Source organism: Topomyia yanbarensis, chromosome 3, assembly GCF_030247195.1.
Source record: "Topomyia yanbarensis strain Yona2022 chromosome 3, ASM3024719v1, whole genome shotgun sequence".
NCBI classification, from domain to species: domain Eukaryota; kingdom Metazoa; phylum Arthropoda; class Insecta; order Diptera; family Culicidae; genus Topomyia; species Topomyia yanbarensis.
In genome coordinates this window covers 293,841,480-293,868,022 of record NC_080672.1, presented here as the reverse complement: position 1 = coordinate 293,868,022, position 26,543 = coordinate 293,841,480, and the positions used below count along the sequence as shown (strand labels likewise).

Here is a 26,543-nt window from a genome sequence, read left to right as displayed (position 1 = left end):
AAATTACAATAAAAGCAACGGTTCTTTTCAGGACCAATCAATTGTGTTCTAGTGAGAGTTAAACTGAAACTTTTATTTTAAGGTGTGTAGCAAATTTTCAACAAGCAACATAATACGTTGGGTGGAAAGAAGTAGCTTGCACACGGAACAAAAATTTAAATTATCCTCTCGCTCGTTTCGTGCACTGCTTTTCCATTCCTTTCTACTGTTATTATCAGTATTACCAAAACGAATGTGTTGTTGCATGTGTTTAAGAGAAACGTTGAAGTCGCATGCTTCTATTCAAGCTTTTTGGCAGCCCCCGTGAACTAACTGCATTAAATGATTTTTTGTGCAGCTCCGTGCTAGTAGCAAACAAAATGGCCCTACCAGTGTCTGATTCGTGAGATTGTGCAGGATTTCAAAGTCGAGCTAAGCTTATAAAGTTCAGCCGTAATGGTACCCGAAGAAGCCAGTCTTGTCGTTTTGTTCGAGGCTACAAAACAGTTCGCCAGGCACGTAACTATCATGCCAAAAATATCCAACGATCCAGCGCATCACCATCAACACCAACGCCGATACCAAAGGTTCTTTTCAGAACCACCATTATTACCATAGAGAATTATTTGAAAATTTCCCATTCAAACGTGATTCTGTTGAATATTATTAGATTTAAATTAACGTCTCGAATTGAAATCACGACGCTCCGGTTATGTGACAGACATTACCCACCCATCTTTTTTTATTGTGACCACGACACCCCATTTCAATATTTCTGAATGAACAGAAGGTCGAGTTTGGAAAGTTTGTAACTTTCATTGTACTTAACCAAATTACACAATGTTCGCACTAATGATTCAGAAATATGATCAGGAATCTTCTGTTAGATTTGTAAGTATGTATAATTTACATGAATAAAGAAAAATTGATTTTCAGGAATCAATTATTATCTGTTCTTCCATTGGCCAGTACTACGCGACTTCCTCATGCTAACAATTAATTTCATCGTTAGCCATCTCCCTCACCAAGGCCAACAACGCCAACAAAACCGGTTCTTTTCAGGACCACCATCATTTTTGTAAAGAATAATTTGAAATATTCCTCGCCCAAATCAGCTTTTGTCCGAAAATCCTAATGAGTATCAACATATTTGAAGAACGGGTTCCTTATGTATTCTACATCTCTCCGGTTATGTCGCAGACATTACCCACCCATCTTTTTTTTAACGAGATTTGAATCCCTGAATTTCATTTTTGTATAAACTGAAACCGGAAGAATTCTTAGTGATGTAACAAGATTAGAACAAGAAATTACCATCTAGATACATTCGAGATTTGCTGGTTGGACACTTTTTAACTGAACCGTCTAATTGTCTAACTAAAAATCATCTGAATGTCAAATTCTCATATCAAATTGACTTTAACAATCTATCTAACAATCTTTTACACTGCTAATGTCTTCTTTGGAGAGTTTTTGACATTTGTCAGTCGGTCCAACTAGCGAATTAAATTCGTTAGTTGACCCAACCAACGAATCGCGACTGTATTTTTCAGAGGTAAGATACATATTTTCTTCATCAATATTACCAAATACAAATACAAATTTGTATTTGATATTACTTTTCATTAGAAGAAATAACATTTAATTATAATATTGATTGAACTTATAAAATTCAAAATTTACTTTCAGATGCGTTTTGACAGATGGAAATAAAAACATCTTCATTGCACTTTCGTGCCTGTCGGAATCTGCACGTTCGACTATTGAATTTTTTAATTGAATTCATTGCACGTGCAAATGAAAGATCTTTGTCGAAATGTTTCCACCTATATATTTCTACATCTTGTTAGCTAAAACTGACGTTAAAAACTGTCGCTCTTTTCTCAAACTGGCAACACTGAAGGCAGCGGCGGAACAAAACTGAACGCCTTTTCGCCACTCATCCGTCAGTTCTGCATCGATTGCCCAAAGAAGACTAGCAGGTGTTCGTATTTAGCGACAGCATAGTTTTTTTTCTCTTCATTTTATTAAATAACAAGAAAGAGTTGCAGTGCAAATCAACTTTTCCTCAGTGCTTTGGTTTCAATACATATTTTACAATGTCGGAAGTGAAAACCTATTCTCTGGCGGATATCAAAGCGCACAACACGAACAAATCTTCCTGGATTGTGATTCACAACAACATCTACGATGTGACGGAGTTCCTAAATGAGGTAAGCATATTTTGCGTAGTCCGCGAAGTGAAGGAGGGGGCCTACGTGTACATTTCATTCCGACCGTCACAGCTCATTACGGTACGGGGACAAAATTTAGCAACTTTTTCCAATATCTGATAAGTAGGTGGTTATCTGGTAGATAAGTGTGGTAGTGCAATGTGCACCATAAAAACAAGCTATCTGGAGCCTTGGAATCCAAAGATTATGTAATGGAAGAAAGTGTTGATTGGTTGTATTTGTTAAATATTTACGCACTAAGTCTAACTTTCATCACACTTCATATTTTCTGCAAGTCACAATAACTGAATCGAGCTCACACAAACCTTTCCGATGACGCGTTTATGTGGGGTACCACTTAACTTGTCGTTTTCGTGAACTATAGAGTTCAAGGCCATTATGTAGGTATTTATATTATACCATCAATAGCATCTGATTGCTAAATTTCGAATGCGTTAGGTGTGACCGCTAAAAATTGCGTTCAAGAATGTTGGGAATCCAGTATTAATAAGAAAAACATTAATTTCAAACTTTTCTTTGACGAGAGCAATCTTACTTCTCTTGCTAGTCAGAACAAAAAAAAACTAAAACAGATTAGTTGATCGTAGTGGAGTTTGCTGTTTGTTCAACCAACGGAACGGGGTTGCTGTTTTCAACCATATGCAATAATACATTTTACGCTTTGCGCTAATTGCATCGAATTCATTTGTCTGGTGTTGTTAAAGACGACTTTAACGGTTTATGACCTTTATGCGTACATTATACTACTGTTATTCGCAAAACCGTCCAACCTTCATTGGAAATTACTGCACATGGCATCGTGTTTCGCGGCTATGTTAAACTACGGATGGCGGTTTTATTTGTTGTGATACTCCTATGTAGGCGGTAGTAGTATGCAAATCAAAGCAGACTAGGTTGAAAACTAAATATTTTGAACAATACTTGAATTGAATTTAGTACCCAGATTAACACAGAACGATGAACGTCTGTTATGAAGAAACAGATTAGGCAATCATGCTGAATCAGCAGATATTTTGATTGACATGCCGCTCCAGTGCTAAATGTGTTAGACGTATTATTGATAAATACTGAATCTACCGATCACTAAATGTAGGACAAAGTTTACTTATTTATGTGTACGGTAATTTCTTCAAACCTTGCCTATCTGGTTGTGGTGTCAGAGTGAACATGACATCTATGACTAACTGTGACCAGCAAAAAACAAGCAATGCAATATAAGTTTTTGGGACCTTTGAGAGATACAATTCGTCATTATCATATACTATTTAATGACATTTTCGCGCCAAAACCAATTGCTATGATAGAATACACAAATTTATCCCCGCATTCCTTTTATATTAATGCATCCAGAGCTGCAAATTTTCACCAAGTTGTTTTGAACTTGAAGGAAGAACAAATCTCAAATCATGCCTTACTAGGTTCAATTCGCAGTTATTCGTTTACATGATTCATCCAAACAGCCGAGCTGTTCAATCATTTTACATTCATTTTCGATTTCATTTACCTTGTGAATATTACTATACTGGAATATTGACTAGTGCTGATTTCGTTTTTGGAATCGAGTCGCTCTAGGTTCGCTCTGAGCTGTCACTTTTGTATGGGTTTTGTAAATATTAGAGCGAACCTAGGGCGACTCTGATCTAAAACCGAAATCAGCATAGGTTTTTCAAGCAAAACTACTCTGAACATATTTCTTGCTGTTCATGTAAACTTGAAAACGCAAAATATGTCAACATTTAACCTAAACTGGCCTCTACAGAGCAGATGACAACTTTGGTTGGTGATTGAAAAAGCATCAATTTGAAATGAAGACGTACGCTTTGGGTATGAAAATCCCGCCAACTTGAAAGTGAATGATTAAGGGAGGCTTTGAATTTGAATCATGGTTGGGTTTGATTGAGCTGAAAGTTGGCATTTGAAAATGAAAATTTGCACCACTGACTGCATCGCCAGCAGTTTTTCAAAATTTCTTGAACGATGAAAATTTGGGATCATGGCTACTAAGGTGTATAAAGATGCGCGATGAACTGTGCTAATGAGCACAACGTTTAGGCGGTTTAGGCCGATGAAAATCTGACGCGGATCATGAACCGTCTGCGAAGGCGACAGAGCACTATCCCTGTGATTTGCCGCGTTCGCTTTTGCTATGACAAAATCGCGCTTTCTACACGCACACTTCATGGAGACAGTTCGGTCGCATTCGCTTAGCTTACCGCAAACGCATCACTTTCCGCGGCGGTACGTCATTGGCCTTATACCAGCACGATTTAGTATGCCATGATTGCAATATATGTAGAGAAACACATTCATAGTTTATACGTTGACTAGGTTGGTCGGAAAATACTTTTTATTCCAAGTGGTTATGGGCCCAGGAATGCACCAAATAGCCTAGCAACGAAGAATGCAGCGGCAATTGAAATCTGGGAATCTGGCGTCCAGCGGGCACGAGCCACAATCGGGCTTTTGATGGAAGTTAATCAGCACGGGCTCATCAAGCACACGAAAACAGCTCGTGAAGCGTGGGACAAGCTAAAGGACCATTTTGAGAAGCCAACCTTAACATCCAAAGTGTCCTACCTACGAAACCTGGTAGCGAAGAGGTACAGTGAAGGCGAGGACATGGAGAGACACCTACACGATATGGGAGAAGTCTTCGAGCGTCTCTCTGTGGCAGGGCTTAAATTGGACGAGAAACTGCAGGTAGCACTAGTATTAAGCAGCTTACCGAAATCGTTCAATACACTCACCACGGCACTGGAAAGCAGGGCCGACGGCGAGCTAACACTGGGACTTGTAAAAACCATGTTAATCGACGAAGTGATGAAACAAGGAAACTTCAATCCGGAATCTGTTTTGAAAGCTGGCTCTAGTAAGAAAATAATTGTTTGTCATTACTGCCAGAAGCCAGATCACAAACAAAGGGAGTGCCGGAAACTAGCAAACGAACGAGAATGTGAAAATAAAATTGAACAAAAAAGTCGGAAAACCGTATCTAAGGAATGATCCATAAATGACGTAGCATTTTTCGAGTGATTTTCAACTCCCCCATCGTAGCATTTCGTCACAAACCTCTAAATACCCCCTGGTAATTACGTAGCTTGACGGTAACTCTGCCCCCCCTTGTCCCCGTAATTTTTTTAAAAAAATCTATTCTATTCCTCTTTAAAAAAGCTACGTAGCATGACATGACCCCCTACCCCCCTGTCGTCACACATCATCACAAAATACAAAACTCCCCCCTCCCCCATATAATGCTACGTCATTTATGGATGATCCCTAAGGCGAAGACGATTCGTGAAAATTTGAATAACGAATGCGTTTTCATAGCAACGGAAGCGAAAAAAGTGGCAAACTGGATTATTGATTCCGGGCGACATCACACATGTGCGCAGACAATAATTTCTTTCTGGAACTGGATGAAGCCTTCATCGAAAACGTTACCCTCGCTGGTGGAAAAATGACAACCGCGATAGGGAAAGGAACCTGCCGCGTATTCTGTTGCGATTTGAAGATAAAAAACACACTATTACACTTTCAGATACACTTTACGTACCGGATCTCGAGACAAACCTGATCTCGGTGCGAAAATTAGTGTCGAAAACAGGAATGGTCATCTTCGATTCGGCGGTCTGCAGAATCATGAAGGGTCAACAGGTTGCAGCAGTTGCAGTCGTTTCCGGAGGATTATATGTGGTGAAGAATGCTCATAATGCTTTAAATATCGCAGAAGCTACACAGCACACAGAGAACTGTCAACACCAGTGGCATAGAAGGATGGGTCATCGTGACAATGATACCATGCAAAAGCTGCTGAAAGAAGAACTTGTAACCGGGATGAACATTGAAGACGAGTAGTGTGCGAATGCTGCCAAGAAGGGAAATTCGCATGACTTCCATTCCCGAAACAGGCAAAGAAGAAAAGTACGCAACCCCTTGACTTGGTCCACGCCGAAAATTATTCGATCGGATAATGGCGGTGAGTTCAAAAATAAAACGCAGATTTTTGCAGAAAGGAAGGCATCCGTCAGCAATTCACAACCCCATATACACCGCAATAGAACGGCGTTGCAGAACGAAAAAAATCGCTCCTTGAACGAGATGGCGAAATGCATGCTGTTGGACGCAGGATTTCCAAAAAAGTATTAGGCCGAAGCAATTAGTACATCAAATTACCTTCAAAACAGAGCACCTACCAGAGTGCTTATGGTCACACCGTACGAAGCTTGGTGGAATGAAAAAAAACCTGATGTAAGTCATCTACAGATCTTTGGAACTGAAGCATACGTATGGATCTCGAAGCAAAAACGATCTAAGCTTGATTCAACGGCAGAGAAAATGATTTTCGTGGGGTATTCACTACATCAGAAGGCATACCGTGTCCTGGATAGAACGACTGATCGCATTGTAAACAGCAGAGATGCACGGTTTATAACAAAAAACAATAAGGCTAAGCTAGATGGCAATGGTAGTATCGAGGATGATTCTTATGATTTGGATAAACCACAAAATAGTATTTTGCCTTTCGTTGCAAGGGACGTTCCAGTTTGAGGAAGAAATTAAATCCGACACTGAAACGAATGAGGATCCTAATGATGAGAATCTCACTGAAGAGAACAACAATGAATGTCCCCGCAACGCAACGATTGAAGCATCTGTGACCCCGATGCGAATTTCAAAACGAACAACTAAAGGTGTACCACCGCTTAAATATTCAGAAACTATCAAGATGGTTAATCAGGAAACCTACGAACCATGGACTGCTGAAGAGGCGCTGGCTGGTTCTGAACGTGTTCATTAGAAGCGCGCAATGGACGAAAAATTCGCCTCAGTCCAAGAACACCACACCTGGGATATCGTAAATCTACCACTAAATTGTAAACCTGTGGGCTGTCGGTGGATTTTCAAGAAGAAACTCATTGAGCAAGGAAACATCTCAAGGTATAAAGCGCATCTGGTGGATCAAGGCTTCAGTCAGAAGTATGGTACTAATTATGACGAAGTATACGCACCAGTGGCTAAACATTCCACGTTTCGAGCACTTCTGGCAGTAGCGGGTCGATGGACCTTACAGGTAAAGCATGTTGATATTAAAACAGCTTACCTGTATGGCGAATTCAGTGAAACTATTTTTATGCCACAACCCCCCGGCTACGAAAGCGGAAACTCTAACGAAGTATGCAGTTTAAGAGGAGTTTGTATGGTCTCAAACAAGCTGGTATGATCTGGAACAAGACAATCACCGATGTATTATTCAAACTCGGTTAAGTTAAATGCGTTTCTCGTGTACCCGTTCACACGTGCCGTACGTCAAAACGTTCCGTGCCGTTGATGTGTATGAATGCCTTCATTTAACTGCATGTAACTAACCTTGACGTTCCGTACTGGTGACTGAAGCCTGATGTATCGTGTGAATCGTACTTAAAGCATCTTGTTTATACTAGAAAAACTCTAGAGTTCTACAGCTCTACAGTTTTACAAAGTTCTTCTAGTTTATACTATGTTATTTTAAAATGAAATCTCACTTTCTGTATAGTTTTGTTTTGTTTAGTTTCTTGAAGCTACTCGAAACAGCGTCCTAACAATTTCGACAGACAGAATAATTGTTAGAGTTGTTCCAGAAGAAACTGGAAGTACTCCGAAGCAAGCGGGAAGAATGCAAGGGGCGAGTCGCTTAGAACAATGTGCCATACACAGTGTATCACCTACGATAACACGATATAAGATTACGATTCACAGTAAGACACGCTCATTTCACTCGTTACCACAATGTGTGGCACAATGAGGCACACTTCTGACAACTCAAAAAACTGTCAACAAAGTGTAGTCAAATAGTCATAGCAACCATTGCTTTTGTTTGAACACCATGGCACATTGCGGTACAGGTTACCACGCTGTTTATTTGTGAACATAATTCGATTTGTGCTAAGCGACTCACCCCTTGGGAGAATACTATTCCTGTATTCGTTTCTTTCCCTTTGTATTTTTCTGGTAGCGAACTGGAGTGTTTTGCTCGGTTGCTCTTGTTTGCTCTGTCAAAACTGGGAACAATAAGCAAGTACTAGAACAAAGCTATTACTATCCAACATCATGTAAGGGCAACGGGGTAAAATGCATCTTCTCTTTTTCTCAAAAATAGAAATTACTGAAATAAGAATGTTTGTCGGAGGTCTTTTATAGTAAGCTTTCACTGCAAAAGTGATAAATGGTTGACAGCTGTATTTAAACACACCCCGACATTTATAACAACAATCAATAAAGTATCAGGCTTATGTAATTGTAGTGACTCGTGTAATTCTGTCGGATGTAAATGGATTTTTTAACTACAGTAATCGTGGTGCCTTTTACTTTTGTTCAATGGATGTGTGAAATATTCATTGTACCAATAATAATATGTTTTTGTTGTAATGGGGCAGAATACACCTTACGTTGATGGATTCAAATTGCATAGTGGTACATATTTCCCCAGCTATATTTCAACGAAAATTGGATCAAGTTTAAAAATACACATTTTCCATGTTTTTGTATATTTCGCAAAAAATATGTTTTTTTTTCGTTTGATATTTTGAAGCTGTATAATATTCCTTACAAAAGAGCATTTTACCCCGTCTTCCTACAATCATCACGCCAAATAATTACAACGCGATTCAGCATTCAGCAACTGTGCGAGAGTCATCATTACTCTTGTATGCTATAAAACAGCGACTCATGCTATTTTGTCAACGCAGATTTTTTTTCCATAGATGACGCTGCATAACTGAGCTGTAAAATCACGGTGAAGTATTTTTTTTTCGCCGTGAATGATTATCAGCACCATATATGGGATCTACTTAGCAAATCGCACACATGCTGACAACACACCAATGACAAGACGAAAAAAAATCGTTATCACATTTTCTTTACTTTTTTATTTGTAGCACCCCGGTGGCGAGGAAGTACTGCTGGAGCAGGCCGGCAAGGAAGCTACGGAAGCTTTCGAAGATGTCGGTCATAGCACAGATGCTCGCGAGATGATGAAAAAGTTCAAGGTCGGCGAATTGATCGAATCCGAGCGGAAGCAGGTTCCGGTCAAGAAGGAACCGGACTGGAATACGGATCAAAAAGATGAAAAGTAGGTATATTTTTGGGGGGCGAATGGTTCGATTTAGATTAGGGGGCGGTAGAGAAAAAAGAAATAAGTAAATCTCTGAATTTACGGATCACAGTCTGTTCTGTTACATCTAGGTTCATGGGTTATAATTACTGTCGTAATCAAAATTATGTATTTTCTGCTTAATTTATGTTGTAGGTTTTGCTCGCGTGAATTAACAGATGATGAGGATTATTCCAAGCAGTTATGGGGTCATATTTGCTTTGAGTAGCGTGATCAACAAAGTCACGTGAGGTGACACGAGTCCCTCGCATGACGGTCACGGTATTGTGTCTCATTGTACCGTGACCTGCTCTAATACTTTTTTGTGAATCTCGTGAATATGGCAATATTCCGGGTTCACTTCTTGGAATTAGTTTAATTATTCAAATGTTTTGTGCACAATGTAACGGTATTGACGGTTTAAGTCACTTCGCAATAAAAGGTAACAAAAAGCTGCGAAGCATATAGGCTACCGCTTCGCGAAGCAGATAAAACTGTCGTTGATAAAATTGTTGAATTCAACCCTTTTCACTTATATTCTCGGCACATTGAATTTTACGAATATGAATTATAAGGTTGTTATCAAATTTACAACATATTTATTCATTTTGACACTTCATATTGATATACCAAATGTTGCGAGATTTGCACATCATCTATAATCGTAAGTCAGCCCCTCGTTCTATGGAATTCCCTATCTACACGGGACTGACTTCCGATAACAGGCAGTTTACCATTCGTGCTTAACATCATAGCTTCGTCTTCAACATTAACCACAAAAACTAATGAATTGATAAAGTACTGGATAGCATGATAAGCGGCAAATCCGTTCATTCTGCGTCTTGCTTGTACGAAATTACGGAGAGCACAAATCCGAGATAAAATCATGTTGCATTAGTCAGCTAATTTTACTATCATCAACCGACTTGAGAATAAATATCATAGGCTGATTCATATCACCAAGGTTAGACTTCCCATAAATAGATACAAGCACGTTATCAAGCACATCGGGCGATTGCATGAAGACATTAAAATATTGAAATATCTTCGAGAAAATACTCATAACGGACGGCACTGGTTTTCCCACGATTTCAACATGGTACGGGGGTCAAGTGCGTGCCAGTTATGTATATTTTTGATATCTATGAAATTCTAAAATCAAGCTTAGAAACCACGCTTGAATAAATATTGTGAAATTTTCTTTCAATAGCGGTATTCGTTTTAGATTTCTATGCCATTTATTGGAACACGCTTTTGAGTTATCTTATCTCACATTGAAAATAAGTTCAGTGAGATCTGGCATTTTCATAATACCACCCTCCCCTTAAGTCCAGAATCGGTTTGTTAACGTCCAAATTCGTCGTGTAATCGATCTGCTGTCGACCCTATGCACAATAGTCAAGCTTTCCAAATGACGTGCTGTACCTTGCGGTATGCTTAAGAAAATCGACACTTCGTGACCAAAAACAGTGGTGGCATAGGGGTCAATTTTGATGGGCGGCGTCACGCCCTGTTTACCATTAGCGGCGGCGACGGTAACGTGGAAGCCGTGTTGTATCCGATGAACTGAAATCTCCCGAAGTATTTGAGCGAAGAATAGACCCACTGGGTACCGCAACATTTCGAGTTCTATGAACGATGAATTAATTTCCAGTATGAACGTACAGCACCCCATCACAGCTCGATTGTAGAAATACACAATAAATACTTCTGTTCTAGCAATCTACCGTGATTTGTGTTGTTCCACGGAATCGTGCGCGTTGTTGGAATACACATATAGATGATCAGTCCCTATGTCTAGTCTAGTCTACACATACACAGGAAATACATGTAGGGATCCTGGAAAATTGCCGACGTTCGTCTACAATTTTTCTTGTCATTATTAATGTTTGTGGCACATATTCAATATGATACAAGCATTAAAGCGACCAGGCCAACTGTGCAGCGTACAAAATAAAGATGATTCAAAATTATACGAGAATCAAATTATTCATTCAATGAATAAATTAATCAATGGATTATTTTGAACCTTGAATAAGGAAGAAACGTGGACAGCCGTACACAACCGTTTCAATTTGATGGGGGTTTGATAAATCGTTGGGAGTGACTTTGCTCAGAGGCTTAATGTTACTCCTTTGGTCCTAGGTTCCTGGGATGGGACAGAAGTATTTAGTCCTGCCCTGGCTAATGAGCTAGGGTTATATCGCCCTTACTCGCTCTCTGAAACAATAGAGAAAATTGACGAAATCGGTTAATTACTAGTAATATAAACAAAAACGCATGAAAATACAAACCAACAGACAACTCACCTTCGACAAAAATCCATACAGGACTTCCATGTCCTAATAGGCAGTACAGGATAATGAACACAGAAACCTTCCGCGTTCGTTGAGCGTTGACGGAAAACACAAATAACTGAAGTACCTCTTCTATCGACGCATGTAAAATAAAATACCTAAACGCAACTCAAACCAACATGCCAAAATACGCCTTTTAGAAAATTTAGCAAAAAACAAAAACAAAGAATTCACATACACAGATAAAAAATTTCATGTAAAATTATGCTAAATATACTGCACATAAATGGAACGCGACCAATAGTATAAAATTATGCGTCTTGTTGATTTTACATTGGCCACATATCGTCCTTTAAATAACTTGCGTATGACGAATTTCGCGTCAAATCTAATGAAACTTTCTGTACATGAAGACTTTGTCACAAAAAGCCACTTTGCATATCTTGTTTTTCCAAAAATGGTCTAGACTGTCTTTTGAAAAGGGCCAAACTTTTTTCCCAATTTTTTTCAAGTAACTATAGTCTAAATATGACAAATCCTGCAAAAAATGTTGTAGGAGTGGTTTTCACAAAATTAGTCAAATTTTCGAAAAAAATATTGAAAAAATTCTTCATTGACTCCTACACTGAAAAAAATCGATTTTAAAAATTTAAAGTCGATTTGCAAAAAAAACCATTTTTGATTTGGATGAAATTTTGCTCCAAGATAGATAATTATGCTCCCTACCTACCGTCAAAAATTCAAGAGCCACTTCCGGATGCTCCCACCACGCTCCATCTCCGCAATAACACACTCTGGCCATCCAACGCTCCATCGCACGTCTAGACCTCCAAACACGAAAACAAGAATCAACCGGCTCAACCGCTTTCCGAGCACTGAACACAGGCCTGGATCTCTTCGAGGCCGAATACACTTAAGTTTCCTATTACAATCTACAGCACTATCGGCATCCACCTTCCGGAAATCCATCATATTTTCCATTATCAAGAGTCACATGTAGATGATCAGTCCCTTTGTTGATAAATAACGGATTGTTACTTCTGGTCTATCTGGTCGATCGTCGTTCTGCAATCAAGTACGTTTCTTGAACACATTTGACTGGTCCCAATACTTGTTTTCAGTTCATTCCGATCACTTTGTGTATTATGGCTTCAGTTTAGTCAGGTGCTTTCGACTTTCAGAAAGGCAACACAACCCATATCCTCAACATTATTTGAAGGGTGGATATTCAAAGTCGTATAACCGCCAATTTTTCAAAATTCGTTTTATTTATGTTTTGACACTCTAAGCTGATGCCGTCATTTTGGCGAAAAGAGAAGAATAAAATTTACAATAGTTTCATAGTGAAATTTTTAACCAATTTTAACCTTTTTGACCCAGCGCCAACCACATTTATGTTAAGCTCAATATTCCGTCTTGTTTTTGACGTATAAAAAGTAATTGAATGTTGAAAAGCGCAATCAATCGTGCGTTTGATTATATTTTAGCATTAATTTACAAACATTTTGGTTTGGTTTTTCTATTCTATACTTTTCCTCTCTTTACCAGCTCACAACAAACAATCAACCAATAAATAAATAGATAAATACGAAAGTATATACTATGTGTGCTGGTCCAAGTATTAGTAGTGTTTGTGCTGGTTGTGTGCTGATTCAAGTATTAGTAGTGTTTGAAGTACTGGTGTATATTTGTCATGTGATGATCGTAATTTTAGCTGTACCTTGTACCTGTCTTTTTTTACAATGGAGAATACGTTTACGTACTAGCCCATTACACGTGCTATTAGTAGATACCAAGCTACCACACGGGGGGTAGTGGGGGTGTGTCGGGCTCTAATGGTGACGCAGCCATTAATACCGACTAAGCTCCATTGGGCTCCGCCATTGTTCTCCCCAGGGATTACCTCTCGGTATTACTTCTGGAAGGATGGCTGTACTTGATGTACTCATTCACACTCGCTCACGCGTTCATACGTCCTGTATGAGGCTCACTTGGGTGCTCTCTCTGTCACACCTTGATTCATTCTCTAACACTCCACATGAGGCTCACTTTTGTGCTCACCTTTTTCGTTCCTTGCGAGGCTGACTTGTGTGCTCGCCTTTTTCATTCCTTGCTAGGCTTACTTTTGTGCTAGCCTCTAACATACTATGTGAGGCTGACTTAGATGATCACTAGAGTGACAGAAAAAAATGACCCCCATCGGCCCACCCCTGAGCCGATTCCTAGTCCCACCAGGAGTGTCTGCTCCAAATTTGAGCCAAATCGAACAAGTCCAGCTACCGGACTAACGTGCTTGAAGTTTGTATGGGATTTTTCGACAATTTACATGGAGAAAACCCACTTGTTCACATTTTCGCCGCTAGGTGGCACTGTCTACACCGGATTGTCAACAAAAGTTAAACTTAAGAAGATAATTCTATTATTTGCAACTTTGTCGAAGACTACAAGGCGATCCGACACAAACAGGAAAAGTTATTAAACTTTTAACGAAGTGATGTCTGAGTTAGTTTTACACGGGGCCTAACAGCGTTTGATGAACATAATAGTGGTGATTCAAAAGGCGATATAAACGAACTTATTTGTTTTGCGAAATAATGGTTGGATTTAGCTGGATGGTATGTTCGGAACAATGGTAATATATGAGATGAGCAAAATTTTAGCTGGAAACAGTTAGCTCCACATTTCACCGCATAGAGGGCGCCTACACTAACTTTTTAATGGAGGGAGATAGAACATGGGTGTCTTCTAGAAAGTTGTAGAATAGGCTTTTTGCAACAATTCTTCCGAATACGACAACTCTCTATCTTGTATTACAATCGGTTTATAAGGTGTATTCTATAAATAGCCCTCGAAACTCAGCTTCTAGGCAAATTTCAATGTAATCATTTGGATCATGTCAATGTTCTATTTGTACAACTTGAACTCAATTAATAATTAAGAGAAGTACAGTTTTTATGGATTATGATACATAATGCTTTATTAATTTGGAAAATTCATTATTCATTATTGTGTTTGAGAAACACCACAGGGCGTTGAAAACACTTTGTACGCAGCTCATGTGGTTTAAATTCTTAAAGTGCACCGATTAACATTGGTATACGATTTTCGATGTTGTTCGACAACTTGCAGTAAATACTGCAACTGTTCTTCGTTTTTGGTTATTTTTTGGTATAATTTTGTATAAGAGCAACGCCTAGCTCAGCACAATAATTCACTATTTGTAGATTTTTAATTGCTTCTCTACCTTCCGAATAATTTTCCGAATTATCCCATTCATCTGGACTTTGCTTGAGGAAACTATCGGACAGTCCTGTTATTCCGAAGAATTCCATTGTTCTCTTGGAGAAAAAATCTGACAGTGAGAGGTTTCTGAACGACTGCAAATCAAAATGCTGATTACGAATACGGGAGTTATCACTTGGATCTTTGTTCCGAATTGCCGCCACCATTCGCTTTTTTGCGTCAAATGACACGTTCGGGTCGTACGGGGCCAACCCCATGTTGTGATCTCCCAGATACCACAAATGCGAATGTAGCTTACGGGCAGCAGCTAGATAAGTAGTGCCTGATTTTTTTCATCACTATACCGTAACAATTTTTTTATAAGATTAAGATCGTTGCAGGCAGCTTCGATAGCTGATGGAGCGGAAAACCAGGCCCTTATATATACTCTTATAATAAATAGACACATAACAGATATTCCATTTTCTTCCTCTTTGCTCAGCTTGAAACTGTTTCGGAAAAACCAAATCTTAAGACAATAAATTGCCTTCGCCATCCAACGCGCCCTGCTGTGTGCACCTGGCTGTCTAAAATGACCATTACCAGCACCTAGGAACATCATGGCCAAATCTAGTAATTCGCCATAATCATGCCATAATGGTGGTTTTGATTGAGATGTTGTTCGATCATTGAAATCAATTCCTGCTTTTCGCTTCCAAGCTGCGCTATTAGCCTTTTATCGACCATTTGGCTTTTGAAAGTGTGATCCAAATTAGTCCAAGCGTTTTGAAATTTTGTAAATGTTGTAACATTCGGGCTGGATGATGCGGCAAGAAGCGTATCCCATGCTGCACTCACGAGTAGTTCTAGAACATGATGCCTGCAGGCAAGCCAGAGAAGTTCTCTACCAAGCATCCGCTCAAGCCTGATACACGCACCTTTGTTCATACCAGTATTAGTGGCAGTTGTGTCAAAACCCATAGCGCATACCCTTTCGGCCAATCCCCACTCCTGCAACTGTTGAAATGCCGCGTTCGCCTGGTTTTCCCTCGTTCCACTCACAAATTTCGGAACGCCCAATAGCTGAATAATTTCTTTGGTGGATACCATCACCGGTAAACGATCGACATATTCCATTCCTGTTGAATAAAACTATCGAATAGAAGCAAGAAATCCGTATAAATGATTGATATTACCAACGATATCCTCCAAAATTTTTCCATCCCAATGCCCCACAATGATGCCAGTAGTTTCAAAGTTTGACTTCAACTCAGCTGCGTGTGATTTACGAGCCGTCTGCCTTGAAACTCGGATGCTTTCTCGACTCAAAACATAATCGTCTAAAACAAATAATAATAAGTATCACTTTTTCTTCAGAATAATGATCCTAAGTAGTTTTCGAAAATGAAAATAACACATTATTTTTACGAATCGTAACAATGTAATGTGATAATGATAAGGTGGTAATTGAAGATAAATACATTGAACGAAGCAAACTTATTTTGATATATACCCAATTACCCACAGTCCTTTTTTTGCAGTTTTTATTCAACCTAATTTTCATTTAACGGATTTTTAACTCCACGAAAAATATTTTAATGGTTTTTTCTACGGTTTTAGTGTTTCTGTATAACCAAAGTTTGAAATTATATTTTAGTATTATGTATAAACTCCTCGTGTTGAAGCTCTACAAACTTACTCAAATTTAATCCCGCAATTTCCAACACCGCGGAGATCACGTGCATAGCATTTCGGTCACTTAACCCAATGCGATAGAGAGTTGCTGCGAGCTTTGTCGTCATTATCTTCTTTTTTGTAAGACGACAGTTTCGCTAATCGATAATGGGCCTGGGGAGATAATAATGATCAATAAATGTTCAAAATAATGCTTATTGTTACTGACTTTGTTCTGAACATAACATGGTTGACGCTAGACTTGTCTCTGAACAAGTCGCCAACGTATCAGCAAGTTCGCGAGTTTATTGGTGAAGCTGGGCTGACTGAGCAGATCTCCGCTTATGGCTTTTAAGAAATGGCTCTCGATCTGGCTGCTGTTGCGAAATTAGAAATTGTTTATCACTCTTATTCTGCGTTAACCTTAATGCGTAGACATCAGAAATGTCGAATAAATCGACCAATTCGGTTATAAACTTCTGCTTTTTTGTAGTTCTTGCACGGCGGTTCAAGTTTTTTTTAATCATTTTCCACCTTTGATAGAGTTTCTGCATCTGATTACAGATGGCTCTAGGCGATTTTGTAGGAATATTGTGCTAATTATAAAATTTTACTGCTTCGGCTCCGATTTCGCTGCAAAAAAGTTCTTGTAAACTCCTCTATAAACCATGTTTTATTATTTATGTACTATACTGCCGCGATACGCACAAATCAGGAATCAGAATATATTGGCTCAAATGGCACGTTCCCCGGACGTAGTCGGGGATTTGTGCCTTGCCGTGTGTTTTCATCATTTCCTGAGCGGAAGGAAAGGACAAGGAGGTGTGGGGAAGTAGAATTGGAAGCGAGGGAAAAATAACAGCACAAAACAAAAATAAACAACAGGTAAGTTAAACTCACAAGTAGTTCAACTTGCCTGCGAATAAGCCTAAAGCTCTTTACCACATTGGATAAGAAACTTTAGTATGTCTCTGAGTTTCAGTCGACCAAACATGGTTTCGTCTATATAAGGACGGCTGAAGACTCGAAATCGCAATTGCGCTACCGCTGGACAGTTGCATATCAGATGATATGAGGTTCCGTAGTCGGATTCACAAAGATCACATGAAAAAGGCTCAGCGCGCTGAATAGTTGCCATGTGATAATTGAGTTTGCAGTGGCCGGTTAAAGCCCTGGTCAGCATGCCGCAGTGGAGCTTCGAAAAATGTAAGAGATTTTTCGAAACCACTGGGCATGGTTGTTCTAGAAACGCCTTTGTTTGGCGACACGTTTGTAGATTTCTCCAATAATTTCGGTGCTCGGACGAAGCCCAGGACCGTATTTTTTCCCTTATCCAACTTGTCGAAATTGGCAGCGCGGGCTCAGGACCAACGAAGTCAATCGCTGAACCTGCCCTGGCCAGTTCGTCAGCCCATTCATTTCCAGTAATACCGCAATGTCCGGGCACCCAGACAAGGTAGATAGTATTGACAATGCTTAGTTCTTCGATTTGGGTTCGGCACGCGATCACTAGCTTGGACCGGGATTTGTCTGAGCTAAGGGCCTTGATTGCAGCCTGACTATCGGAGCAGAAGTTTATAACTCTGCCGGACAAACTCAGTTGAAGGGCCGATTGCACCCCGCACATAATCGCAAAGATTTCTGCTTGGAATACAGTACAGTATCTACCTAGTGAGTGAGATTGTTCCAATCTCATTTCACGACAGTAGACACCAGCACCGGCACGTCCCTCCATCAGAGAACCGTCAGTATAACAAACCACTTGCGTTTGTTGTTGTCTTTCCATAAAGCCAGACAACCACTCCTCTCGAGAGGGAATCTTCACATGGAATGTCCTGTAAGGAAAACTACAAGTGAGTGTAATATCGCTGGGAGCAAGAATATCTTCACCCCATGTAACCATTTGTGACCACAATCGTGTATGACTGGTAGCAAGATCAACATGATTACTGTTCCAAAGCCCAGTAACCTGCAGTCTGTATGCACATGATAGTGCTTCTTGTTTTAAGTGTATGTGTAATGGTTTGATATTTAGAAGTGCCTCAAGAGCAGCAGTCGGAGTCGTGGTGAAAGCACCAGTCAACGCCATGAGCGCCATTCTTTGCAGATGGTTTAGCTTTGACTGGACTGTCACCACCTCTCCCCTCTGCCACCACACAAGGCATCCGTGTGACAGTATTGGACGTACAATTGTCGTGTAAATCCAATAGATGTATTTAGGTTTGAGACCCCAGGTCTTTCCAAAAGTTCGTCTGCACTGCCCGAAGGCCATGCACGCTTTCTTGACTCTGAACTCAATGTGAGCAGACCAATTCAGTTTGGAATCCAATATGACTCCAACGTATTTGACTTGATCTGCACACAGTAGCTCAGAATCAAAGAACTGCAAGGGACGAACCCCGGTTGTTATTCGCTTCTTCGTGAAAAGAACCATTGAAGTTTTGCTTGGGTTAACTGATAATTTAACTTGTCGACACCACTGTTCGACAGCTCTTAATGCCTGTTGCATTAAGTCAAAGATTGTTCCGATGCAAAATCCAGTAATTAGTATTTGGTAATCGTCAGCAAACCCGTAGGTTGGAAATCCAAGCTCATTGAGTTTCTTCAACAAGCCGTCAGCTACTAAGTTCCATAACAAAGGTGACAGAACGCCGCCCTGAGGACAACCGCAAATACTCAACTTCCGTATCTCAGCCTGTCGCAGTGACGAGCAAAGTATGCGGTTACTAAGCATTGCGTTTATCCAACCTGAGATACATGCAGGTATCCCATGACCGCGCGTCGCTTCCAGAATAGACTGGAAGGACACATTGTCAAAAGCACCCTCAATATTTAGGAATACACCCAAGCTAGATTGCTTGAGCGAGAAGGCTTTCTCAATGTTGTAAACAACATCGTGAAGCAGAGTGATCGTAGATTTCCCACACTGATATGCATGTTGCATTTTGTGCAGTGGATATTCAACTAAACTAACGTTCCTGATGTGATGATCGATTATCCGTTCCAAAGCTTTCAGAAGAAAAGAACTTAAGCTGATAGGCCTAAAACTCTTGGCTTCTTCATAGCTTGAGCGCCCCCCTTTGGGAATAAATCTAACAGTTATTTCTCGCCATGCTTTCGGGATATACCCGGTAGCAAGACTGGAAAGCAAAATCTTTTTCAAGACATGTTTAAGAATATCAAATCCCTTTTGCAGTAGCACGGGAAGTATTCCATCTTTTCCGAGTGATTTGTATGGAGCAAAGCTGTCAACTGCCCACTTGACCGATTCAGTGGAAACCAATGTGCGTGCTAACGCCCACGAGTCCGAATCACCAGAATGAGATCTGTGAACATTGTTCAACTCCGGATCGATACAACCTGGAAAGTGTGTGTCGAAGAGACAATTAAGAACATCTTTTTCGTCCGTCACATAAACACCATCTCTGGTTTTCAAGGAGTTCATCTGAAAATCATTCGATTTGGAGAGAATTTTATTTAATCTGCTAGCCTCGTTCAGACTAGAGACATTAGTGCATAGGCTTTGCCAGCCAACCCGTTCTGCAGATCTAAGACATTTCTTATATGCACTACGAGCTGACCTGAAAGCCCTGGAGTCATCACGCTGACGCCGGTTCCAAGCTCTTCTCATAACTTTCTTCATTCTTTCAAGCTCAGCCCTCCACCAAGGGGTTCCCCTAGTCGATTTAACAGTACGAAGTGGACAAGCTTCTTCGTAGGATGCTAATATGAATGAGTTTGTCGTATCCACGACGTCATCTAAGTCGTCTAGTTGACTAATTGTTGGAAAATATCCATGAAATTTAGTCGCCAAGTTTTCCAAAAAGAGGTCCCAGTTTGTAGATTTAGGATTACGATATGTCACCACATTGAAGATGACATCAAAATGATCGAAAAATATATATTTATGATCGAATAGAGACGGTTCAGTTTCATTTGGAACCTGCCAATTTCCCAGTTCATGCACAATTCTATCAGAGCAAAGTGTTATGTCTAACACCTCCTCCCTCCCAGACCTCGCAAAAGTTGGTCGGTTTCCCACATTCAGAATATGAAGATTTGTACTACTTATGTACTCCATCAGTTCAGAGCCTCTCAGATTGATGTCTGAGCTGCCCCAAATGATGTGATGAGCATTCGCATCACTGCCGATAATGAGCGGAAGCCCATTTCTGCTACAATATGATACAACGCTTTTGAAATCATCAGAAGGAGATGATTCGTTATGCGGTAGGTATGCTGAACAATATATATATTTTTTGTCTACGTTTCCGACAGTCAGTGTAACTGTGACAACACAGATATCGCGAGTTGTGAGCTCCGATATGAGACACGCGTCAATAGCCTTATTTGCAAGAATGCAAGCACGAGGCATTTCACGTGGGTTAGTCATGCCTGTCTTGTTGTAACCAATGAAGGCAGCGTTAAGTAACTTTCCAAAATAGAAGTTTCCTTTATGGAAATACGGTTCTTGAACCAATGCTATGGAAGCTTTACCTTCCTGCATGAGTCGAGATAAATTCATAGTTGCTGTACGTTTATGTTGGAGATTGACTTGTGCTATTCTAACCATTGTTGATTAGAGAACTGTACATTTCATCTCCAACACAAATTGCACAACAACTAGAGAACACCAAGCGAGTTGGGATGTTAACGCATTTAGCGAGCCATATCAGGTTTAAATGGGACATGATCATTTGATTCCCACGATTTGCGAAGAAAATAATGGTCCACTGTGTCAGAGATTCGCATAAAACAGTAAGGGCAAAACCCAAAATGCTCCGTGCGCGACTGGCATATTTTAGACCCTCCAGTCATTAAGTCCTCGGCACGGAACTACACCTTGACTTAGGGTCTCCTACTTTCAGTCGCCTCTTACGACATGGCAGCAGGACTCCAGTGGCTCAATTCTAGGCCGGATACCACACGGCCTCTGGGCAGGTTCATCTGTACACATCGAAATTTGATAATCGATACTCAACAAAACTTCACCGAACTACCATCAGCCGAGAGTCTCAGCAAACCCCCAGCCAACAAAAATTCGGCAAAATTAAGTGGATCATCGGTGAAAAAATCGTTGTGTAGAGTGAACGTTCCGCTGCGTAATGCAGCATACTGGGGAGTTCGCCCGACTCTTCCCAGGCTCCGTTCGCCATTGAGAATGTTTTAAACCCCCTCAACAATTTTACCCATAGCACGGGTCGCATGACACTGTGGAATTGGGGTTCCCTGTTTGGTAGATTTTTACCACTGAAACAGGTAGTCCGTAGTGTAATTCTTAGCCGGTTGAAACAGCCACTACCGACACTACACGGCTTATCTAGGCTGTTCGATGAAAGAAGCTGACATTGAAGAACAGCTTCCATATTTAGATGGGCGAACAGCCGCAGAAGGAAGGAAGGAAGGAAGGATAACGGGAGGAGAGGGATTTGGGCTAAGCGCTTATTTAAAGGCGGCGCTGGCTCGCCTTGTCAGGGCTGCTTTAGGGCATGTGGTATTTAGGCCTAGAACGTATAGGGCCCACTACCTCGTCCTACCACACCCGCAGTCAGCCCCCGCTGCTGGTTCGGGTCGCGAATCACAACTAGTTGCTATCGCGATTAAGCATTATCCACCACCTATGACCCGCCCGGTTGCTTGCAGCTCAGCTTCCCACGTAGCGTTCCTCCACCACCACGGGGCCGACCAATTCGGTTATAAACTTCTGCTTTTTTGTAGTTCTTGCACGGCGGTTCAAGTTTTTTTTAATCATTTTCCACCTTTGATAGAGTTTCTGCATCTGATTACAGATGGCTCTAGGCGATTTTGTAGGAATATTGTGCTAATTATAAAATTTTACTGCTTCTACTACTGTAATAAATACCTGCAAATGCTATTAATTTTTTTTCTTCGTTCTGGTTTCGTACTGTATGCGTCCCAGTATTTGACCTCGAGAGGGCAATTTAGCACCCAACAGCTCCTTGATTGGTGGAACCAATCTTACCATATCCGCATGGGGTACCCGTACTAGAGGTGCCATCGTGAATCGTCAATACACTAAAACATATTATTGTTTGTTTAGTTATATTTTAAATAGAAAAATAAATTAAAAAAATAAATAGCGTAGAACAGCGCAATATTCATAAAATGTGAAAAATCAAAATGAAATGACTAGTACCGAGAGAAAACACAGTGCGACAAGTTGTAAATCTATCATTTCCAATCTCAACCTACTGCGATGCCACAAAACAGTTACGATGAGCAAACATTGACATGATCCAAATGATTACATTGAAATTTGCCTAGAAGCTGAGTTTCGAGGGCTATTTATAGAATAAACCGATTGTAATACAAGATAGAGAGTTGTCGTATTCGGAAGAATTGTTGCAAAAAGCCTATTCTACAACTTTCTAGAAGACACCCATGTTCTATCTGCCTCCATTAAAACGTTAGTGCAAGCGCCCTCTATGCGGTGAAATGTGGAGCTAACTGTTTCCAGCTAAAATTTTGCTCATCTCATATATTACCATTGTTCCGAACATACCATCCAGCTAAATCCAACCATTATTTTGCAAAACAAATAAGTTCGTTAATATCGCCTTTTGAATCACCACTATTATGTTCATCAAACGCTGTTAGGCCCCGTGTAAAACTAACTCAGACATCACTTCGTTAAAAGTTTAATAACTTTTCCTGTTTGTGTCGGATCGCTTTGTAGTCTTCAACAAAGTTGCAAATTATAGAATTATCTTCTTAAGTTTAACTTTTGGTGACAATCCGGTGTAGACAGTGCCACCTAGCGGCGAAAATGTGAACAAGTGGGTTTTCTCCATGTAAATTGTCGAAAAATCCCATACAAACTTCAAGCACGTTGGTCCGGTAACTAGATTTGTTCGATTTGGCTCAAATTTGGAGCAGACACTCCTGGTAAGACTAGGAATCGGTTCAGGGGTGGGCCGATTGAGTTTTCAAAAATTTGTTTTTTTTTCTGGGCACTCTAATGATCACCCTATCACCTGGTTCACTCTCAATCGTACCACTCTATTACACCCCTGTCGCTCCCTCTGGCATCCCATGTGGGACATTTTTCATAGGCCCCACTTCTGACATACCATGTGAGGCTTACTTGGGTGCTCACCATTTTCATACCTTGTGAGGCTGACTTTTGTACTCACCCTTAACATACCGTGTGAGACTGACTTGCATGCTCACCCGTTCGCTCCTCTGCCACGCCACGAGGCATCGATACCTAAGTCCCAACATACTTCGCTACGACCCTCCCATCTTGGCATGAGGCAGTCCACATATACGCCTATACACTCGCTCTTCTGCCTTGCTTCGGGGTGGCTGGGTTTACCCTTACGCGGTTGCCAGTCGCTGCACCAAACCTGCCTCAGCATGAACAGACCATTCACTCACTTTTCTGCGTTCGGCCTTTTTCGCTCCAACTAACCAATCACTAGTTAGTCGTGCCCGTCGTCTGTTGCTCGATGCGCCAAATTCCCTGTAGCCTACAGGCAATCTAGGTGGTTGCAGTCGAGACTGCGTTCCACTTCTCCACCGATTGACACATCCGCTGAATAAGGGTATCAGGGGTTGTGTCCCAGCCGCAGACGTCGAGCATTGCTCTTCTTTAGAGGTTGAAACGAGGACATACTAACAGTATGTGTTCGGCAGTTTCGTCTACACCTGGGCAGTCAGGGCAGGCGGGGACCTCCGCGTGCCCGAACCTGTGGAGGTACTGTCGGAAGCAGCCATGGCCTGACAGGAATGTCTCAAGCGGGACCCTCACGTCCGAAAGTCTATCCTCGATCCTAGAAGCCTAGCATCATATCTGCAGCTGGACCAATTAAGAAAATACGCTCTTACCTATTAGACAACACGTCTCATGGTGACATGACCGGAAACCCTAGTGATATGGGGGAGCCCACTCTCGGATAGTATCTAAACCGCACACCGAAAATTATATATCAGACTCATGGTTCCCGAGACCATTCAAGAACACATGCAAATATGTGAATCGCCCCACGGTTACAAAATCACGTCAGCATAGAAACATTTGAGCCCCTCGCGATCAGCCAAGATACCCCGCGATCTCGCAAACATGATAACACCAAAGACAAATAATAACACCCCGGTGATAAGGTGAACGTCTTAGCACCTATACACAGTGCTGGCATAAACCCGCACTCAGTTTAACCGAGTGCAAATTTTTCGGGTTCAGGTGCAACTCGCACCCATTTCCTTGCTGAGTACCATTCTTCCCAAATGAATATCGTACACAATGTTCGCTCTGGTTCAGCGCTCATATTAAACCCACACTTCGTGTACGAACTCAAACACGTTATTTCGTACCAAAACACGTGCACATGTTCGCCTGCACAACCGAACGTACGTACACAGTGTGCGTACACATAGGTTCGTGGCACCAGTTTTCTGTCTCACTCTCACCATCACTAGCGTTGACTCTTCTTGCCTTGTGGGAATCGTTTTCGTGTGCGCACCCGGTGTACGTACACGGATGTTTGAACTAGAGTTTGCACATCGTTCGCTTGGGTTCGATGTTTGAGGCGAACTTGTACATTGAGACGAAGCATGTTTGAGGTTTAACGCGTGCACAAAATTTTGTGCACAGGTACAAACTTGTCGATGTTTATGGGAAGTCTGGACAAAGTCAGAAAAAAGTTTTGAAAGATATAAAAACTATCCAAGGACACCCGCCATCGACGCATGTGAAAAAATGAAATTTTTTGTCCAATTTATAGATTGTTTCAGATCAATGTGCTTTTGATTCAGCATTTACAAATTCAGAATTCAATTTTTTTTTAAATATCTATGATATGTATTAAATTTATGCACGCTTTGTCAATTCCTACAATTGAGCTTTTTTCAACTAATCTTGTTTTGCGTTCCTTTTCTTTCAGCTCACTTAAATCCTGGGTCGTACCACTGATTCTTGGCCTGCTAGCGACCATCATTTACCGGTTCTACTTCAGTCAGTAACGTGTTCGTTGATTCTGACGTTAACAAAATCAAACCGTGCCGCTTCATTCCATAATGCGCAACAGCAGCGTCGAACGAATTGTGAAACCTTTACAACACATTACAGACAACACAAGAATACTTCTACTGATACTTTGTTAGCATAACAAAACGACTGCGCTTGGTACTATTTTAGCATTTTATGACGAAACACAAAACACTTACGATTAAAAACCAGCGCCAACATATGTGAGGTCGGGAAGTTTCAAAAAGCAAAACAAAGCTATTGAATGTGAAATTAAAACATAGTTTATAATTCAAGGAAGTGCTATGAAAAAGAACAGTTCAAGCCTATCGCCACGTTTTGTCTTAAGATTCAAGGTACTACATTTTTCCATGAGTAATAGACAGGGAAGCAGCATTTGAGCGCGAAAGATTTTTTTAATTACTCTTTAAGATTGTTGGATAAAAGATGGTATAGATAGGGTTATGTTAGCACCGATGCATTATTTTGTTAAAATGAAATTAGTTTTTTTGCATTATCTTCTTACTTCAACATGCTATGGACGTCTTATTCGGGAATAAACTCAATCTATATTTGTAGTTCGGTTCAAATGTTCTTTACGTTAGATATCACATACTGTTATTTTGAAGCGTGATTTCGTTTTTTCTAGAAAGTGTTTAATGATTTTTACAGACCTAATACGTTATGTCAAAAAATGAATAAGTTGTGACTGGCTTGAATGGCACGTTCCCCATGTTGATCGGGGATTTGTGCCTTGCCGTGATTTGTCTTTTCATAGTTTTCCTGATGGGAAAGATTGGGGAAGTGGCTAGCTTATGTATAAGGAAAATAACGACAAAGAGAACATAGACAATACGGAAGTATTCTTCACGCCAAAGGGAATAAAAACACTTCTCGATGAGCGGATTTATCAACAGTTAAGATGACACAATGACAATACCTCCGAAGAGATATTGTCTACAAATACGGCTAAAGGGGGTCTTCTATTCTCATGGTTTCAAAAAATCGATTTTTTGTTTAAT

At 40.5% G+C, this 26,543-nt stretch overlaps 3 protein-coding genes across 3 annotated transcripts; 1 reads left to right on the top strand and 2 right to left on the bottom strand.

The window, feature by feature from the left end:
* The first annotated feature begins 1,918 nt into the window (after positions 1-1,918).
* LOC131689301 (cytochrome b5) lies at positions 1,919-26,099 on the top strand. Its single transcript, XM_058974286.1, has 3 exons — positions 1,919-2,192; positions 9,128-9,321; positions 25,439-26,099. Exons 1-3 carry the CDS (start codon positions 2,079-2,081, stop codon positions 25,515-25,517), a joined length of 387 nt encoding a protein of 128 aa, XP_058830269.1. The 5' UTR covers positions 1,919-2,078; the 3' UTR covers positions 25,518-26,099.
* LOC131689300 (uncharacterized) lies at positions 15,006-16,928 on the bottom strand. Its single transcript, XM_058974285.1, has 4 exons — positions 16,765-16,928; positions 16,561-16,709; positions 16,058-16,201; positions 15,006-16,000 (listed from the first exon to the last, which is right to left on the bottom strand). The coding sequence occupies exons 2-4, from the start codon at positions 16,661-16,663 to the stop codon at positions 15,492-15,494; spliced, it is 756 nt and encodes a 251-aa protein (XP_058830268.1). The 5' UTR covers positions 16,664-16,709; positions 16,765-16,928; the 3' UTR covers positions 15,006-15,491.
* On the bottom strand, positions 16,939-18,697 carry LOC131689298 (uncharacterized). The gene is made up of 2 exons (XM_058974284.1): positions 17,224-18,697; positions 16,939-17,168 (listed from the first exon to the last, which is right to left on the bottom strand). Exon 1 carries the CDS (start codon positions 18,631-18,633, stop codon positions 17,464-17,466), a length of 1,170 nt encoding a protein of 389 aa, XP_058830267.1. The 5' UTR covers positions 18,634-18,697; the 3' UTR covers positions 16,939-17,168; positions 17,224-17,463.
* Positions 26,100-26,543: the final 444 nt, after the last annotated feature.